Raw genomic sequence first — 20,587 nt, forward strand, 5'->3', positions numbered from 1 at the left:
CCCAAAGATTTACACAGCTTTAGAAGTGCATTTTTTTCTCTGCAGACAGTTACAACTCCGTGAGCTGAATAATCTCTGTATCACTTCCCACACTGTGCAGGCAGATTTCTAAACAAGAACAAAAATGATTTTGTAATGGAAAACTGAAGTATTCTGTGACTGCACTGTCACAGTGAAGCACTTTGGTGTAACTTGGGTTTATTTCAAGGTCTTATGTTTGCTTTGGGCTTTTTTTTTTCTTTGTTAGTTTGTGGTTGTTTGGGGTTTTTTTGACTAGAACAGTTTGACAAGTCTGACACTAAACTGTAGGTTATTTTGATCAAATGTAACACATGATTCAGACAAAAATCCTGCACCCCTTCTCTGATGAATGAAAAAAAAATCAGTGGTGTTATCATGAGCCTGAGAGAAGAAAAAACGTACAACTTAGCAGACACCCTCAAAACCATATGTGTCTCAGGGGCTTCCTGAACCAGATGTAGTTTCCATTCGTGTAGTAAACTGCACAGTACTCCTTCTCTGTGTCCCCAGGCTCCCCTGGGACCCCCATCATCTTCTAGTTCCCACAGCATCCTGAGACAGGGATTTCCACATTAGACCTGTGACTTGTCTTTAAATCTGCCCCATCCACTTGATGCCCCTTTTTTTCTTATAGGGGAACACAGAATAAGCAGTAGAGGCCCACTGTTTGTCTCCATGCTACTACTCATGATTTTACAGATCTTTATTTTATCCCCCTGACACCTCTTTCTCTTCCAAGTGCATGAAGTCTCATTAATTATCCAATATATATGTTTTTTTAGTAATAAGAAAGTGGCATTGGCCACCTTTAGTGTTAAGCAGCAATTAATTCCTTTTCTAAATCAAACTTTTTGGAAAAGAAAATAAGTTTACAGTTTTCATCTTGCACATCCACGTGTAAATGCTCAAGCACATGTCTCATTTTCATGGAACAGATTTCAGGATATGAGTACCATTGCCATTTGACCTGTGTTCTTTTCCCATCATTTGGGTCTGCAAGTAAAACCATCAAGTGCTTTCATATTTTCCTAGTATTTTTTTGGTGAAGGCAGGGCTGTAAGATTTAAATCTTATTTTACTCATGAGCATCCTGAATGTTCAGAGTGTCTTGTGTGTACCTCCAAAATGGTACTCCTCTACCATTTCAGAAAGGTAGCCATCTGTGACGACTATCTGTATTCTTAAAAAAGCAGCACACCCCTAGGTACAAATCTTTTCTTTTATATCTACCACATTAACAGTAAAACTGGCTTCAATGCTTGTTTCACCACTTCTTTTCAACCTAGTTTCTATAATCACTTCTAGAAAAAAAACACAAACAAAACAGCACTTGGTGTCCACAGAACAGCATCAAGGTGTGTGCGTGTGTTTGACATCCCAGGTGACAGTTTTTACTACCCCCATCAAAAAGTGCAAGAGCTGTGCAAAATGTCTTTCATATACCCAAGCATCCTCCCAGCCATCCTGTCCTTCCCCTTATGGCTTGAGCACCCCAAGGGAGGGCAGGACATTAGGGGTATTCTTGGGGTTATTTCTCAGAGGTGATTAGTGCTACCTGCTAGCTGAAGTAATGATGGATTACTCCCTGCATAGCAGGAAAGGAAGGGGGGGAGGGGCGGGGAAGAGGAGGACATGTATTTAACTGAAGCTGTCCAGAGTGATCGTGTTTGTTTAAAAAAAAAAAAAAAAAGCAAGCACTTGGCTTTCTTGGTGCCAGGACCCTTAGTAAATAAGTAACTTAACAGGCATACTTGGAAAAAGATATCTGTAAGTATGTGAACAGAGTAATGAGGAACATTTACTGTCTTAGCATAGAAAAATGCTTTAAGTGCTCAGGTGTGAGCACATGATTTACATGCCAGTGTTTTCAGTAAAAGTTCTGAATCAGGGTCCTGCATAAGGATGGAGGGGGGGGGGGGGGTGTTGTTTCATCTTTCATCTACTGTATGTTAGAAATTCTTGACATGTTGATTTTGTTGGGGCTTTTGTCAACAAGTCCAGCCTTCCACCACATTTTTTTCAGAACACACCCATATAAACCAGCATCACATGTAGCCACGTCCTTCACTGCCTCTGAGAAATGTAAATCGATGGCGATCTAGTGACCTGAAGGTCATCAAGATAGCTTATTACCAATGCCATGCTTCATTCAATCTTCAGAGAAAAAAATACTCTTGCTGTCACACTCCTCAGCCATAGCTGCGATGCAAAATTAGAGGGTAGGGGTGTGCAATCAGGCTGACTGAAAGCCAGCGAAATGGAAACACGAGCAATATTCCAATTTAACTCCCCAGAAACCCACTAGTTAGTAAGTAGTTCGAGTATTTTAGTGCCTGCTGTGTTGCTGCCTACGGGGAAAATACTCTTAAGTGCTTTCCCTTTCTCACAAAGAAAAGAAGTTTCCATCTATGCTTTATAAGGTTGTCTTGTCACATCCATTATACGGCATGACACCAACGGCCAGAGGAGGTTCTGTGGTGATTCCAATCGTGTGCTTTAGCAAAAAGGTTTTTGTGAAGGGTAGAATACACACGTATGTATATGTAAATATACAACTATAGGTATGTATATACACACATATAAATGTAAGTCGAGTAACTGTGAAGATGTAGGTGTTTTCTGCTGGCCTGTGGAGTGTCAGATGTGAAGTGTTAATGTCTAGATATGTGAAATCCAGACAGCCCGTCATCCGGCCAGCTTGGCACAAACAGGGCAGAATTATTCTTATTCTGAGACTATTAGGCCATTAACTGGAACAGGTTTTAGAAGTACTTTATTCCGGTCCATGGCTGGCCAGCTATTTAAGGAAATAGCAAAGAGCAAGTTCTGGTTTTCAGTCTCTGAAGTACACTGTTAATATTGCAGAATGAAGAAAATGGCAGGAGAGATCCCTGAAGAGTGTTGGGTGTTTTGAACCTCTGAGCCGTCCAAAAACGGCCTGTTCCATTCAAAAATGTGAAGGGGAGATGGGGATTGGAGGAGTAATATGAGGGATGATCCACAGGCTATCAATTTTATATAACAAAGGATTTTTAAAGGTGTATGCATACATTTTGTATGTCTGTGTGTGCACAAATGCAAGCCATCTTCTGCATTTCAGCTGAAGACAGCCACCGTTTGTCGCATTTTAGTTATCCAAAAAGGCAATTTCTTTCTCTGAAACAACTTCAGTAGAGTATTTTTGTTCAGAGGGAATGTTCTCCAGGCAGCGGAGAGTGTGTGTGTGTGAAAATGTAGATATACACAAGCAACATGTAAGAGCCTGCAGTGTATTAGAGAACTGCTTGACATATGCATCATTTGACTACTCGCCTCTTCTGGCTTCATTACTCCAGCCCTCCCATGACTGTTCTGATGTCTCACTGTTTGGCAGGAGTGATCCAGATTGTTATGTAGCTCCATGTTTTGCTTTGGTTCTAGGGAGCCTGGTATCTAAAAAAAAAAATTTTAAAAAAAAGAAAAATCCTGATCTTCCTTGTAAATGTAATGCTCTGGATTCAGATCCAGTATAAACACAATTAATTTCTGCATTGGCAGCATCCTAATGTACACCCCTTGAGGAAGAGACAAGAAGGTTTGAAATCCCTGGAAAGCATACAATTCCCAGAGCATCTGTGGGGCACCTAGAGATGGGACAAAAAAATTACTTTGGGGATTTAAGGAATCCCCGAATGTCTTCAAGCCCAACCTTCCAGCTACTGAAATATTTAAGTAACAAAAACATGCTTTCACAAGTAATAAAATGTTGTTCCAGTAAAAAATAAGGCTGATACCCTTATCTGGCTGCCTCCATTTACTACTCAGTATTCCTGTCTTGGCTGCAAGGTGCAGGAGACTGACGGAAGGCAAACAGTTGATCCTTCACTGAAGGAAGGTGTTGCAGGGGAGAAAAGCAGGCGGTTCTCTCCTTGCAACACCTGAGGCATTCTGCTGCCTGCTGCAGGGAGCAGCCTGGCCACGGGTGAGTGACCAGGTTCATGAACACGACCATGAAAACCCTCAGCTGTGGAAATGACCTTGCTGCCCTTGGTCAGCGCAACTTCTGAGTGCCAGTAAAGGCCAGCTGCTGGTGTGTGCTGGTAGCTTGAATTTTAAACTTGGAGGGGGATGGGGAGTGGTGTCCACCCCGTTCACTTTGCAGGTACACCCCACGCAATCTCTCAGAAACACCTTCTCCCCACTGAGCCCAGGGAAAACCTTACCACCAGCCTTGCCAGGATAGAACAGTCTGCAATCCAGCCCCCTTCCTCCGTGATGCCACCCACCACTTTCGTGTTCCCTCAGTGTCACACAATTGCACCGTGCAATCCATGCTTTTGGCCCAGCATCTCAAATGCAAAAGCACATCTTTGTCCCTTTAACTTCTCTCTCAGCTGTTATGCCTGTTTTCTCCCCTCCTCTGGGACTGTGCACTCTGTTGCTGCTCCGACTGCCGGGAGTGAGCGAGGAGAATTTCTCTTGCTGGCGAACAACCGACTAGTCTGGGGCTGGCGTCTTCCCAGGACACTGCTGTTTGCATACCAGCAGGCAGAGGAGCAGGTGAAATGGGACTGGTGACATCTGTACAGATGCGTTTGACTGCTTATATGCTCTTATGAATCTGCAATCCTTAAAGCCTCCGTTTCTCTGACGCGATCTCTCTCTCTCTCTCTCTCTCTCAAATTATTTTTCCAAGGAGAAAAGGAAAAGGCAGACAGAAATAGAAGGCAAGAGACAACAGCTTGAGGACCAGATACTTCAGCTGCAGCATTTCAAGGTAAGGGACTGATGCCAGAAACAATGGATTCACTAAATCTGTTCGTTATTAGACATGCAGATCACACGTTTGAAAGCTGGGAAGAGCCCACTCCGACATGAAGCAGCTTTCACTGCCGGAGCCTATCTCTTGCAGTGATCCTGTCCTGCGTGCCTTTCATTCTGTGTGTTTCATGCACAGGACCATGCTGCAGAGACAGCTTCGGAGCATGGAGCTGGGAGGGTGTGAGCGCAGGCAGCACGGCGGGGCTGTTATTATTAAACACCGTTATTTATTATACATAATGATAAGACACCAATCGCTGTGGACTGGGTGTGCACACTGCATGGCTTCAGTGAGTGCTTTTCTGCCTGAAGAGCTGCGCTGGATTTTTCTGGTGCCTGTCATTAGGTTGTGTGTGTGTGTGTGTCTGTATGTGTGCATGTTTGGGGGAGTGTGTGTGTGTGTATTGCAGAGGAGATGTTAATTAGCATGCATGTCTGTGTCTGTATAAAGCTTGACTTGTAGGAGGAAGCTATCAGGCATATATAGCATAAGAAAAACGGGCATGCATGCATGCAGGGAGGGTCTGATGCATATGTGCGTGCCTACATGGAGAGGTGCCTTGATATTTAACAGGGTGCTGAGCAGCCCCAGTCCCTGTTGGACTCCATGACAGCTGCAGATAGCTTCATTTGAAAGTCACCCTGGTTATTTCTACCATTTATTCTTCCTATCAGTTTGTCTTTACATTTCTGCATAGAAAAAAGAATAACAAAAATGTATATGTGATCTTTTTGTAACCAGCCTGCAGCTGTGGGTTGAATCTCATTAGACTAGTTCAGCAGGGAAGCCTGAGGAATTGCCATGATTAAAATATCTGAAAAAGATTATCAGGACTGGAGAGTTTGTCCTTGCAGCAAGTGAATTGGGATGTTTTTGTAAAAATAAGATATTTTAGTTGCTTGTGCAGTAGTAAGTATTTGAACAGTGCACCTGTGTGGGGAGATGGTGCACAGAATATCTTCTGTGCCCACACATGCACTCAGAGACCAGACCAAAGTTATGCTACAGGCAGGGTCCTTCTCCTGCCTCATCAAGCCCCTGCCATCACGTTCAGTAAACTATTCCTCATTTTCTGGTAAACATGATGCAGTTAAGCCCAAGTAATTGATTGCAGCCTACACAAATGCTCTGTCAGGTTCACCATAAATCTGTGGATGTCACAGACTGCCTTTGGTGTTATCAGTCAATGATGTGATTGAATTTGTGTGGAGCAACAGGAGCTGCCATTTCACTGGCTACAGGCAAGGGAGAATTTCTTCTGACGACCATAGGATGATGCAGCAGGGCAGTAAGATGCCTCTCCAGTGCCTTCATGATGCTTGCTTTTTCTCTTTTTGCTGCAAAGCTGAGCAATTTCTCCATCACATTAACCGTTTCCAAGCTAACTGAATGATGCTTTTTCATTAAATTCTTTAAGCAGAGCCTTTTGGAAAGCCCATTCTGATAATTATCTACTTAATCTAATTTATTTTGATATAGCTGTGGCTAAACTGATTTTATTATCATCCATAGGGAAAAGTAAAACCTCTCAAGGTGGTGTAGTGATGTCAACCCCTCAGCTGCTGTAAACTGGCACTGACTTCAGCCCTGCTATGCAGATTGCTGTCTGGATTTCTTGAGTGATACACATGAAAATTAACTATTTCCCTCTATTGTTTAGCTCACAGCCTGCAGCAGGAGCAGTAATCATACATGAAGCTAAGGGGAGATCAGGGTACAGAAATCTAAAATGGCAGCTTTCTCAGCTAAAATCACAGCTGGACTTAATGTCTACAAAGCTAGGTGCTAGGAGGAGCATCATGTTATGATAGGAGCTTCTCCACCTCTCCGTTCAGTGGCGTCACTTGTCATTTAAACTTGCTTTAACGGGAGTGGTTGTGATGACCAGAGCTACCTGTACCACCTCACTGTGCCACCAGACAACTCTCTGCTGCTAGACCTCGATGAGGCAACAGCAGAAGTCTGTCTGTTGCAGTGTTCATGCTCATTGACTGCTGCTGGGCCCTTCCTAACAGAGGGAGGCCCCAGGCTCAGGGTAAAAGCATGTAATTCCCTTGCTCTGGGGAGACAGGCCAAGCAAGCTGCATTTTGTTTTGGTGCTATGGTGAGCATTCTGATGGCTGAGTGGGGTGATAACCAAAATGGTATTTGGTCTACCAGGCTACTTTGCTCATTTGAAAAGCTGTTTATCCTCTGAGCAAGCCAGGGCCTCCAAGTCTGCTCTCAATATAGTCCCCCAGCCTGATCTGGTTCCACAGCCTGGCTCACACAGCCCAAAATAAGCACATCCATTTTCCTTCAGAAGTGCTAGCTAGAACATTGTTCATTTCCTGAATATATGGATTTCAACTAATCCTATGCAAGACATAAATACAGGTCGAAAAGAGACCAAGCTTACCAAGGAAACCCATGTGTTTACTCAGAACGCTGTGAAATTGATGCCAGTGCAGGGTGTAAGGACTTCACATCACTGTTCATTAAAATCTGCTGCAGAGAAACCTTTGAAAAGAATATCTGGGTTAATCCTGGTTCTGCAGTATCTGGGCTGATCCCACAGACATAACAGCTTGAGTTCACCCAAAGACATTCATGCCAGGATTCAATGGGCTTGATTCATTTTTGTGCAATGCTGCAGTAATTTTCTTTTTGAAATATACTGTGTAAAATAGCATGTTTGGTTACCTAATAAAGGTTCTGGGAGCTACAGGAGTTCTGTTAATTTCAGACTATCTTATTCCCATCGGAAAAATATCTAATAGAAATAGTATATTGCAAATGTTTATGCTGGATTACCTACAGTTTTCAAGTTGCTGATGCCAATTAGACCTCTAGCAAAATGACTTAAGTCTACTCCCAATTCATTCATTTTTCCTGTGTGATGTACGTGGCTGAAAATAAGGGAATGGCACCGGCTGCCCCCTTGTTTTAGGCAGACCAGCCAAGCAGATACCAGAGTTAGTAAATGTCAGCACTGAATATGGACAAAGCTTTGGCAACGTGTTTTGAGAAGGCTCCTGAGAATGAGGCCAATGGCTTTGTGACTGAGGATACTGCAACAAAAAACATGGCTCAGCTATTAATGGTCTGTGTGAGTTTCAGAGCTAATCAAGCAAAACCCTCCAAGTGTGAAAGTCTGGAGTAGGAGAGAGTCTGGAGTAGTGTAGGCTCTCAAAACAGAATTCCCTTGTTGCTGACAGTGAAAGCCTTATCATCTCTTTCATGAATCTCTGGAAAGTAGGGACGTTGGTGGCCACAGAACATCCACATGGCACTTCAGGGCTGTTGGGGCAGGAGGTGTGTTCGTGTTACAATCAGATGCTTTTTTGGAAAGACCATTGGTGTTGGAAAAGTTACAAAGGTGCTTTGAAGCACCACTTTTTGAGATTGAACATGGTTTGCTCTAATAAGAGGCAATTTGCAACAGGTTTCCTGAGCTCCCATCTTTCATACCAAAATAGTCCTTCTTCTTTCACGTAACACAAGTTGTGCTCTGTTTTAGAATAGATAGATTTTAAACTTCATGCTTTGGCAGTTAGTTAGTCGTATTCAGGGCATGCCATGCCCACAGGAAGAGTAGGTGTTACCAGCTTCTATAGTTTGAAATCAGAAAAGTGGGCAAAATTCACTTTATGCAAACGCACCATCAATGACATGTGGCTTCCTGAGGAATAAAATCATTTATTTTGGTGGTTAGTTGCACTGGAGAGACAATGTACAAGCAACAGCTGCTTTTATGAGCTTGTTCAGCCAGGCAGCAGTTGGGGAGGCCTGTTTTAATGGAGTTGTTTACTATTTCAAATAAATTCTTGGGTAGAAGGGTTTCTTCCAAGATCTGGCTGCCTCTGCAGTTAGTTGAACAGAATTTCTGTAATTATTTACTGTAGCTCTGGTGGTGGCTGGTAATAAAATAAACAGCACAAAAGCTCTAATTGAATGAAAAATTACTTCTCTGCTACTTTAACTATTACAATAAATCCATTTACCTCAGTTATTTTATTTTCAGAGTGGTATAAATATTAGGGACCTATTTCTGTTAACATTTGCTTCTAAAAGACTGCCTTTCATGAACGTTTAATCCATAACATAACTGCATCTTTACTCTGAAGGAAAGGAAAGCCTTTTTATCTTACAGAGATTTTGTAAGGTTATGGGTTTATCTGAAAGTATCTTATCTATAAATGAATTTTAATTTTATTATGCCAAAGTTATATTGCTATTTTCAATTTATTCTAGTTTTAAAATAACCAGTCAGATCATATAAATATATATTAATATAAATCAGATAGTGTCTATCTATTTATCTATCTATCTATCTATCTATCTATCTATCTATCTATCTATCTATCTGCAACAGTGTGGAAAACCAAGGATAACTTCTGTGAATGAAGGAATCTTGTTATTCAATTATGTTGTATCCTTTCATAATTTTCAAGTAAATTAACCCTTCAACCGAATGGTGACTTATTCAAACACAAAAAAATATCTCTCATGGAGAATCTCCTTTCTCAACTTGGTCATTGCAATAGCCCCGAAAACCACTTGTTATTAATAGTCAGACACTCTTTCTGGTATGTGATGTCTGCTATGATAGCTTCAGGCTAACCCTCTGTTTTAATATACTGGACTCCACCACACATATGTGAGGCTGGAAGGTTTTGTCATTTCCGTTTCCCAACTGCAGTTGTGGAGCATGGAGAGGTTAAAAGCTGATTTGGAGAGAAATTTCCATTTCCAGATCATAGGGGACCCCTGTTTGTACCTCTCTGTGGCTAGCATCTTTGGCTCACCTTACCTTGAGAAGCTCACCTCTCCAGGATTTAAGAGAGGCACCCACCAAATGTGGCACTCATGTTTCCATCAGTAACAAGTGAGAGCTTCTCTCTGCCTCTCTGCTAACCTGTTTAATGATTCAGAAGAGAAATCCAGATTCGTTAGGCAGAAAGGAAGTGGGAGAGGGAATAGGACTGCACAGCTGAAGGATTTAGGAAACTTGCACTTTCTGAATTTTTTACAGAGTACAAAACCTTACGACATCCTTGCTGGGAAGTAGCATTTGGAAAAGAGGGATTTTAAAAAATCCTTGTATATTTCCTTTTCAAATAATCACAAAACAAAATATCAATTCCCAGATAAAATCTTTTAGCCAAAATAGGGTAGTTTCTCCCAGCCAGCTACACAAACTGAATACCACAAATAGATGGTAGCTTTACTCATAGAATCATAGAAAAGAATCATAGAATGGCATGGGTTGGAAGGGACCCCAAGGATCGTACAGTTCCAACCCCCCTGCCACAGGCAGGGCCACCAACCTCCAGGCCTGGATCTACACATGGTTGCCCAGGCCCCTATCCAACCTGGCCTTGAACATGCCCAGGGTCTGGGCATCCACCATCTCTCTGGGCAACCTGTTCCAGCACCTCACCACTCTCTCTGTAAAAAGCTTTCCCCTAATATCCTTTAGCTTTAGTCCGTTCCCCCTTGTCCTGCCAGTGTCTACCCTTTTAAAAAGTTGAATCCCCTCCTGTTCCTCTGCTCCCTTCAGGTACTGGAAGGCTGCAATGAGGTCCCCCTGTAGCCTTCTCTTCTCCAGGCTGAACAAACCCAGCTCCCCCAGCCTCTCTTCATAGGGGAGGTGTTCCAGCCCTCTAATCATCTTTGTGGCCTCCTCTGAACCCTCTCCAACAGTTCTAGTATTGGGGGCCCCAGATCTGGACACAGGACTCCGGATGGGGCCTCACGAGGGCAGAGTAGAGAGGGACAATCACCTCCCTGTCCCTGCTGGCCACACCTCTTCTGATGGAGTTCTTTAACTTGTATTCCGTATGATGTGCTCGCACGTCATTGCCACACAGCTGATTATACTACAATTTTGGTTAAAACCCTCTGCAAGAATACTTTTATTCAGGAAAAAAGGTATTGTTGTGGAAGTTGAGCTTTGAACTCAAGCAGGGTTACCCTGGGATGACCATGTACGTAGGTGTCCCTATACAGGCAGGACTTTCTCAAAACCCACCAAAACTGCCACTCATGTTTCCACCAGTAACAAGGTCTTTGGAGCAGGTCACTGCCACTTGCAGTGACCAGTTGATTTAGCCAGACTACGCCACAGTAGCTCTGGTATGTTTACAGCTTGCATCAAACACAGCCGCTCCTCGTGGGTGCTCAAAAATTAATTCATGTGACCGGAATCCAACTTTTTAAAACAGTGAATATGAGAATTTTTAAGACCAAAAAAGAAAGGCATCTCTGAAAAATAGCTTTTCTTTTTCCCTCTTTGACTGATGTGTGTATGTGGGAAGGATTGATAAAAGGAAGCTGAGGACAGACTAAATGTAGAGAGGAAATTACTTTTTCAGAAGATAATAGTAAAAGCAGTTGTGGCTGTGTAATAATGGTGGTAACTTGCAAAGCAGATTTGTTTTGGGGGAGAGTCACCAGTTTTCAAAATCTCAGATGTTAACTATTCAAGAAAAAGTTGTTGCTTTTCCTTTTTTTTTCTCATAAAAACATGGAATGAGTACTCACAGGAAAAACCACACCATACCTAAATTTCTGGCTCCAGGAGGTAAAGGTGTGATCAAACTCTTTTCATGTGTGTATCTGTAGAGCAGGATCTTGTTCAATTTTTCAGTTCAACCACATGAAATCCAGCAGCTCCAGTTGGCTTGGAGCTATTTCTTACTCCAGCTCCAAAATTCCCTGGGAAACCGAGACATTCCCTTGGATTCATAAAACAATTTTTGTTTGAGTGGACTGGAGGTCTCCTCACACCCCGGCAACAGGAGCAGGTTGCTCCCATGCTCATTCTTGTGCCTTTATGTTTGGAGTATTTCCCAGCGTGGAGATCTGACTGCCCCCTGGGAAACTTCCTCCTTGGTTGGGCCACTGTTCCGGGCACCACGTGTGCTCTTGTTGCAGTGTCTGTAGCAAGCTGTGTCCCCTCACTGCCAGTGAAACTACTCTGTGCAGACCGGGACTCCGGCTGATGAATTGTCTGAGCAAGAGATACAAACATTGTGTCTTGTCATAGAATCTTGACAATGTCTCTTGCTGTGGTGGGTTTCCTTGCAGCTGAAAGAGCTTGGGTTTTATTTCTTCTTCATCATCTTTGTATGGATACAACTGTCTACTTGGTTTACAAAGCTAAATAAAATATGGGACCTGAACCATTTAAAAGCAATGCACACAAAATATTTACACTGGTGATCTTGATAATGGATGGGAATCTTACTCAGAGGACGTAAAACAATTGCTGCTTTTTTCCCCTGGAGTGGTCCTAATTGGGCCTCTCTCTGTACAGCTGCAATTCCTGTTCCTGTGAGCTTTTTTTAAACAGACAAAGCATGAGACCCTCTTGAAGGAGCTATAGCTATCATCACACCCACCTCTCCAGTAGCTGTCCATAGACACACCTTCCTTGTGCATCCACAGCTATGGTTGCACGCGGCTTATGCTGCAGCCACACTCTAGCATCCCCTTGCCATATCATGGGGACACCCAGCTGAGATCTAGCCCTTCCCAAGTGAACACAAGTCTTGCCAACTGCCTCAGTCTTCCCTCACCTGTTTCTGCAGTCACATTGCACTGTTCAGTGCATTCTGTTGGCGTGCCGAGCGTGCACTTTGAGAAAGAGCAGTGACTGAGTGAACAAATACTGATGGGAACTGAAGGTACCTTGTCAAGGGTACCAGATACATCAAAAAATGGAGGAGGATGATATCTGTAAAGTCTTTTGGCTGCCATGGTGCTGGGTGGTGGTTATCATAAAAGTGACCCTAGTTTATGTTTGTTTAGTTATTTAATTATTTTATTTACTATTTATTTACTCATGTCTCCAAGTGCACCCCCCTTTCACCCATAGCCCAGTGTCTCACTGGTGCTGTAGCTAATTTCTGCCACTCCAGCAGCTACAGAAAAGCGGAAGAAAGGCTCCCAGGGGACAGACAGGACTCCTGTTGTAAGGGTTTTATGAAAAGGGAAAACTCTGGCAAGTGACAAGAGGGCCTGTGCCTGTGTGACTGAGAAGAAACTGTGGAAGGGGTTAAACCATCAGTCCCCACTGCTGGTCACAAAAGGTTGTCAGTTACAGTGGGCAGGTCTTAACATGCTTTAAAAAAGTTAATGCATTTTAATGTTTTCCGCATTGAATACATGTTAAGTGACTGTTGGAAAACATTTGTCACTCTTGGTCCAAATGTATTCTTCTAAAAAATAGCATCAATTCCTTAAGACATTTCCAAGAAATGTTGTGTTTATTTCTCCAGCAAAGATTGACAACAATAAAGTTGTAAGTCTACTGGATCATATTTAATCTATTTATAGATTAATCTATTTATAGTTTAATTTACAAACATGATATTGGGTCTCGGGCTGGCTAAGCTCCACCAGTTAACATACTTTTTGTTGAATTATTATTATGTTAACTATGACCTCATGATTGAAGTCAAGACTACATTTAAGCTGCAAGCATGACCTGATTTCCTAATCTGGACAATGCTTGAGTCATATCCATGTATCATGCAGACATCCACATTAGGCTACAAGAAGTGTCTTAGATAGCTGGAAAGGCTCAGAAAGTTTTGCTGTTAAGCAAAACCAGATCATACCAGCAAGCTGGAAGTGGCTGCTTGTGGCATCCCAGGGCTAGTCATGCCGTACAAGGCCACATTCATATTGCAGCAGAGCAGAGGAAAATCTTTTGTGTTTACTGAGTACTACACCTCTACTCTCTTTTGCAAGCAGACTCTCTCTCACTGAAAGCCCACACAGGAAAACTGTGCATCAGTCTGGTCAAGGAGCTGGACTGTTTTTTTCACCTACCCGAAAATGAAGAACTACAGCATCATGCAGGAGCACATTTTGAGGAGCTGCTTATTTCAAAATGTACCTGCCTGTCATACTGCTTATGTCCACTAGCCCTTCTCTGCATTTGTTTATTTAAGGGCACCTAACATTAACATGCCTGTTTGCATTACAGACATGCAAACACATTAGGGTTTTCTTTTTCTTTTTCTTTTTTTCTTTTTATTTTTGGAAGGCAAGGGGAGGCCTGCCAGCAAAGAAACAAGGCCTTCCATAGTCTAGATCCACGTCCCAGTAACCTCTTTGCTAATGCTGGCAACTGTGCTGCACACCATCAGGCCAGACCCAGACCTGCTGGGTTAGCTGCAGTAGCTGGGCTAGGGCCAGCCAGATGGCAGGGGAAGCCACCTAAAAACATGTCAAGTAAAAGGTGTAGTATTTGGAATGGCTACAGGAATGGGTAGGAAGGAAAAAGGAGGAATCACAGAGGAGTTTTATTGGTGGTCATTCTTTCACCTGTGTTCCTTTCATTGACCCAGGCAGATGCTTGGGACCATGCTTCCTGCTGCTTCAGGAAACACTTCCTCTTGTAGATGCTCTGCTGGCAGGGTTCTCCAGGTAGTTCCCAAATAGCAAACCCAGGCTCATTGCTGCTTCCAGAGAACCAGATCTGCCTGGAAAACCCAGCGTTTTGTACCAAGGAGCTTTCAGAAATGTAGAGTACAAACCTGAAATGCAGCCAGCTATGCTAGAGTTGTAATTGGGAGTGTTTGGGGCTAATATCTGACTGGCACACAGCCAGGCAAAGGAAGAGGTTTATTGCACTCTTTTAATAGGGCTTGGGCTGGTTAGATGCAGATCTGAGAATTTGAGGTACCAGCCTCTTGCATTCACCTTTTTTCAGGATGGAATTGCATGGAGGGGAAAAATAATTCCATAAAAGTAAATAAATCCATCTCTGAATTGTTAATGTCTGGTAGTCTTCAAGCCTCAAAACCCAAAGACTTTTGGCAAAACTTCAACTTGGCAAAAGTTTCAATAAGTGCCTTTGCTGTACCACTACTGATTTCAGCAGAATCAGCAGGGATCATTAATGGCCATTTTGCAGGGTGCAGAAGAGCATCATTACCCTGAATACTCCACATCCAGTGGTGTTTGTCAAGAGCAGGCACATTTTACTGGAGGGGGCTGTCTTGGGTCAACTTTTGACCCTTGTTTCTCCTCAGAATTCTCTGCTTCCTAGAAAATTACTCAGTAGCTAAGGGAGTGCTACACTTTAGCAAGCACGGCTCTCAAGAAGATACAGTGCTGATTTCCCCTCTAAGCATTTGTAAATAAATAATTAATTATTTTTAAAAATTTTAAAATTTAAAAAACACCCCAAAAACCAAAAAGAACCTGCTTGAAGAAACTACCTCAGAGGGTAGCAGCACAGAAGAATTGGCTTTTATATTCTCATAGAGAGTAAAATGGCAAGTTGGCAAATGTGTCTGGACATGAGGTTAAGACACAGACACACTTCATGTAGGACTGGAAAAGTGTTACTTTTTATTAACAATATTTATGGAAGTAGGTCTGAAATGAGCAAGTATTATATGGGTAGTATTAGTCACCTTTCACAAGCAAGGAGATGGCATGTAATGGGTATAATGATACATGAAAATGGTCCCAAAAAGATTGCTATAATAAAACGTCCCCTCATATTTAAACTTCAGAGGTAACATTAAAGCAAAATGCAGCATCTGAAGTAAAGATTTTCTTTTCAATATAGCATTAATTCTACTACATGTATTTGAGGGGCTATGCATTACTTCCTTGCTAGCACCAAATACAAACAGCCTACAGTGCTTAGGCTTTACTGTCCTGGAACATGAAAACAGAATAAATAGCACATAAGAGAGCTGTGGACTGCACTTATGGTCATTACTGTGTCAAATATTTGGCACAATTTCCTAACGTCCTGTCTGAGACCTGTTCACTTATTTTCAGTCTTCACCATGACCTGTACACAGAATTATGACTTTGTTTTTTTTTTTTTTTTTTCTTTTTTTGCATGGTGCAGAAGTCACTCTGCTTTCATGCACTTGAACAAAATAAACACGGAGCTGCCAGTTGCCTCTGCATTCTCACTTGTGCGCAGGGAAAACAGATCACCTGAGAGCAGTGGTGACCTTAGAGCATCACAAGCCCAGTGCCCTTTCCACTTCACTTACGGAGAGCCTTTTTAATGACATGATCTAATTTCTGCTGAAGGATTTAGCCCTGAAGAAATTGTACTCTTGCAGTAATTGAAGGAATACTTATACCAAATGGCACATAGCATAGCTGTTGTTGTACCAGTGAAGCAGTGACTTCTGAAAAGTATGTTTACATTCCACCATTGGAATGAGCTGTTACACATACCTGTATTTTTACAATAGTGCCTGGTGACTCTTGGAGCCCTCTATAATTTTGATAATGTCTAATCATACAGCACAATTTTGCTTCATAAAGAAGCTCCAAGAGGCAGTAGAGAATTAAACCTCCTAACAGACAATGAAGGGGGAGCAATGCTGAAATACTAGCTTGTGGCCATTTTAGTCACAGACTGTTAAGTTAAACAAATGCACAACATTGTTAGGCAGGGGTAGCTCATACAGCTAGCTACTTTCAGGCTCCATCCTCATGCAACTATTCCACTTCTAGCAGATTTAAGAAACACCCCCTGTTCTTTCTGGGATAAGATTTTGCAAGATTATTTTTGAGAAGCATAACCCAAATTTCTTAGAGGACAGATGGCAGAAAACCATCTTTTGTTTCCAAGCTACATCAGGCTGGGCTGCCTCTATGCTGACTGCCTCACTGGACTGTCCTGTACCCAGGAGCTGCTCCCAAGTGCCCAGCACACTCCTGCCACCACATCTCTATTGCACCCGGCCCACCCTTGATCTCAGTATGTCTGCCAAAGCCTTCCCAACACAAATGCCCTGGGAAAGATTTACTCAGGGCAGAGGAGAGATTCTTCCCCCTACCCACTGCCTCAGCTCTGTGGCAGTCGTCAGGCAAGTGAGGACGTATTTCACGGACAGCAAGACAGTTGTGCGTGGTCCCCTGATGTGTGCCTGCCTGTTGCCTATTGTATTTGCAGTGGGTGTATAAATACATGCAACCTCAACAGCTTGGCAAATCGACCCACTGAATTTTAAGAAATGCTTCCTATAAATGTTTCCATTTGTCAGAGTCCTTTTGTCTGGGTTCCTCAGTATAGTATTTAATAAACGCCTTAATTTTCATCTTAAAAAGGAGAGCCAAAACATCAAAGCTACCAGCTTTCCTGTTTTAGATAAAATATGCTGACATTTCACCCAAGAGGGAGGATTTCTAGTAGATCATAGCATTCTTGTCTCTAAATATGTCTTTTAAAAAAAAAATCCCATTGATGCTTTCCAGTTTCGAATTCATGCTATTAATAGGTCAAAAAAGGGGCTTCTGGGAGAAAGAAATCATGTGATTTTGTAGCTTGTATGTTTCACACAAACAAAGGCCAAAACAAAAGCTGCACAAAATATCTTTTTTGGGTGTACAGCTGCTGTATTGAAGGGACTATCTTCTCCCCATGTAAGCAGTAACATGGGGATGCTGCAAAAGCACTTTGAAAAACGCCTGGATTTTATCTCTCCGCTTGCAGCAAATGAGGAGTGACTGTTAACTGAATGTCTTCAGTGCTGTCCAAGTAGCACTTTGCCAAAGGCTTTATTAGGATTGCTGAAGCCATATCTAAAAACAGGTTTAAAAAAGAAAAGGCTGACTTCATTTTTAGAGTTTGGTCTTTAGAAACTTGGGGTTTTTTTCTCCAACTGAGAACCACTCTAGATTTCAGATTACAGTCCTCAGCTCTGTGTGGTACATGTAACAACATAGTTCTGTGTGCAACTGGCCACATTTCTTCCTAATGAAAAGAGTAATTTTCTAAAGACCAAACAACCTGGATCTAACCCAGCAGATAGTCACTGAGCTGTGATACTATCTTAAATGGCAAACCAGAGGTTGTTAGATGCTTGGTACCTCATGACCTGCGACTCCATCTCTCACTGTCTCACTTTGTTCCCTGGTACAGTGAATCACCTGCTGACTTGGGAATCATCTGCTGAGAAGACTTTTCAATAGCACACTTGACCTGAATGAGCTGATGTAACTTTTGGGCAGTAGTCAGCTGGGTTGAATAGGAAAACAAAGGCCCCACCCAGAAATCTATCAGCCCTCAAAATGTGGCAGGAGGCACTGCTAGATGGTAGTGGCATTGAAAAAAAGCAGCAACTGACTGTGGCAGGGCATAGCCATCCCTAATGTTTTGTGAACATCTTGGAGGCCATGAGCAAAGCTGAGTTCAGGCAGGTAATATACTTCTTCAGCATCAGCAGGTTCAACTGTTGAACATGACTGCATGGTTCAGCCCTAGGCAGCAGCTGAGCACCCCAGTGACACTCACCCCTCCAATGGGAGGAGAAACAGACCAAAGCCCCACGGGTTGGGATAAGGACAGTTACTGACACAGCACTGTGAGAGGGGAACAACAACTGGACCCATGACAGAATACACAAGCAGTGATAACACTGAGCACTTGACCGACTCAATGACGAACCAGACCCTCAGACCTCACTCAGATCATACAAGAGCTGCCCAGACCCACCCCTCCTCGGTCACACTCTTTTAGTGGGGGGCATGATGTCACGTGGTATGGAAAACAGCCTTGGCTAGCAAGGCTCACCTCTGCTGGATCCTTGGGAAAACTAACTCTGCCCTGGCTGGAACCAGGACAGTCATGCAGAAGTCTTAATTCATATAGAAATTACTTAAAACCCACCTAAAAGTCTTCTAGTACAGTACAGTTAAAGTCGGTGAAAGCTGGAGTCATTTATAGTCTTATTCACTTGTGTGTTGTGTATTGCTTTCTGTCTGCTGCCTGATTAAAATCTAATTGCCTGATGTCAACTAGGCCATGGAGCGACAAGAATAGTTTGTTCTTAGGTACTATGTCTATATATACACTCAAAAAATAACAAGTAGGCCTTGTCTGTCATGTCAAAAATCTTTCTATTTTGGGCTGTGTTTGAAGCCTGCTTTTGGTGATGAATGTTTTTCCTTTAAACATAGTTTGCACAAGTTCCATTCCAGCATTGAAAAGCGTGATACTGCATGGTCAGGCAGCCTCTGAAATCTAATTTCTTTGAATTGCTGATTTCCATTTTAGCTCCTCCTTGCTGGAGAGGATGCATCCCCTCACAGTGGGTTCCTTTGAACTAGCATTGGCAATTGCTTTGCAAATTCAGAATCAAGGCTCCCCTTTTCTGGTCAGTGCAAGGGATTAGTTTGGTTGGTCCCTCAGCTCACCAGTTTTTCCAACAGTTCCGTTTCGTTTTCACAAAGTGGCAAGGTACTGCATGGCTTTGGGCTCCTGTGCTTCCTTTGGATGGCTGCTTGTCCCATCTGTCAGCTGATCTGCTGCATCCCTCTGGCAGGATTTGGGCCATAAATGGCACACAGTCTGATATGGTCTTCAAAGGACTGCTTGCAACCAGTGCGTATCCACCAGTGAACTCCCCTGGGTAGTGTGCAGCTGGATTAGACAGAGGCTGGCTGAGGACATAGCCATGTTTTTGATGTAGAAAACAGCAAAAGTCCCAGAATTCTTTTATTGTGCATAGGCTATTGCTGTTTTCTGTGACAACGTGGCTGTGCCTTGGGATACCAATGGTTCCTGGAATACTTTTGTTCCTTTGTTTTAGTTTGTGTCTGACAACAAGACGTGATGTGTGATGCTTGTGTGAATGTATATATATATATATATGTGTGTGTGTCTGTCTGTCTGTATGCCTGTAAATGTATGGAGACGCATCTGTGATATTATCAAAAATAACATATTTGATTCATTTAATAGCAGACTGATTTTACCCTTCATGAAACATGTTACATTTAGACCATGCTGCTCTTTTTTTTTTTTTGAAGCTTTAACAAGCTTATTATTTTAATCTTTCCAGTACATGCCTTATCATTTGTGAGAGGTACACACTACAATTCAAATATTTCAGTTCTTGCAAAAGAATGGATAATTTGAAAGTTTTAAACTCCACTTTTTCTTAGGAACCAAAAATAACTTCATATTAAGGCACTGACAGTCAATAAAGTGTATACTGTAAAACTGACACTGGAAGACTTGATATGTGGATAAACAGCTGAGGGATTGCCTGAAATCGACTGTGTAAAGCAGTAATCAGAAATTAAGTGGGGACAATCTAATATTCAGAAGCTGGGAAAGCTTCCTCTGGTTTTTGTTCAGTCTGCTCCTAAGGTTTGGGGTTTTCTACCTTACAGTCAAAAGCTCTTCGGGAAAAATGGCTGCTTCAGGGAATTCCTGCTGGCTCTGCAGAAGAGGAAGAAGCCAGAAGGAGGCAGTCAGAAGAGGATGAGCTGAAGGTGAAAAAGCTAGAAGAAAACATACACAGGTAGGGACAGTTTCCCTTTGCTTTGCCTAAGAACAGTCACTGCCAATTAAGGCTAGAGACCTCCTTTGCCCCAGTCCCGATCTATGGCAGCAGCAGATAGCAGTTGGCCAAGGAGGAGTGCAAGAGGCAGGCACACACAGAGCAGAATGTGCCCAGAATTTGTCTCACAGAAGTCCACACTTTGCAAAGTAGAGCCATCATGGTATCTTTGTGTTTAAGGGACTTTGATGGATTTCTATCATTGAGGGACCTAAAAAGAACCATGAGTTCTCTCTTCACATGCACATGTATGACTTGGTGAGCACTTGAGAGATTCTCCATTGCTTTACACCTCCTACAGACAGAAGTTCAAAGAGTGGTGCCATTCTTTTGCACTCACTTTTCACTGGTGCAGATGACTTCTGAAAATGCAACAACAGATGCCACCAACAGAACAAATATCTACTGCTCTCAGAAGCAAAGTCTGAGTGTTAGAATTATT

The 20,587-nt window shown here is 42.6% G+C and overlaps 1 protein-coding gene across 2 annotated transcripts in view; it reads left to right on the forward strand.

Annotated features, from left to right (window-relative positions):
- The window catches only part of LOC311203222 (paralemmin-1-like), a gene marked incomplete at both ends in the record, with an annotated part of 131,458 nt that overhangs the window by 42,004 nt on the left and 68,867 nt on the right, over nt 1–20,587 (forward strand). For both annotated transcript variants that reach the window (XM_084277876.1, XM_084277877.1), the window contains 2 exons: nt 4,697–4,777; nt 19,976–20,106. In XM_084277876.1, coding sequence (XP_084134002.1) covers nt 4,697–4,777; nt 19,976–20,106 — 212 coding nt within the window. The remainder of the gene's footprint in view (nt 1–4,696; nt 4,778–19,975; nt 20,107–20,587) is intronic.

Source organism: Gallinula chloropus (genome assembly GCF_964237585.1).
Source record: "Gallinula chloropus genome assembly, chromosome: Z".
NCBI lineage: Eukaryota > Metazoa > Chordata > Aves > Gruiformes > Rallidae > Gallinula > Gallinula chloropus.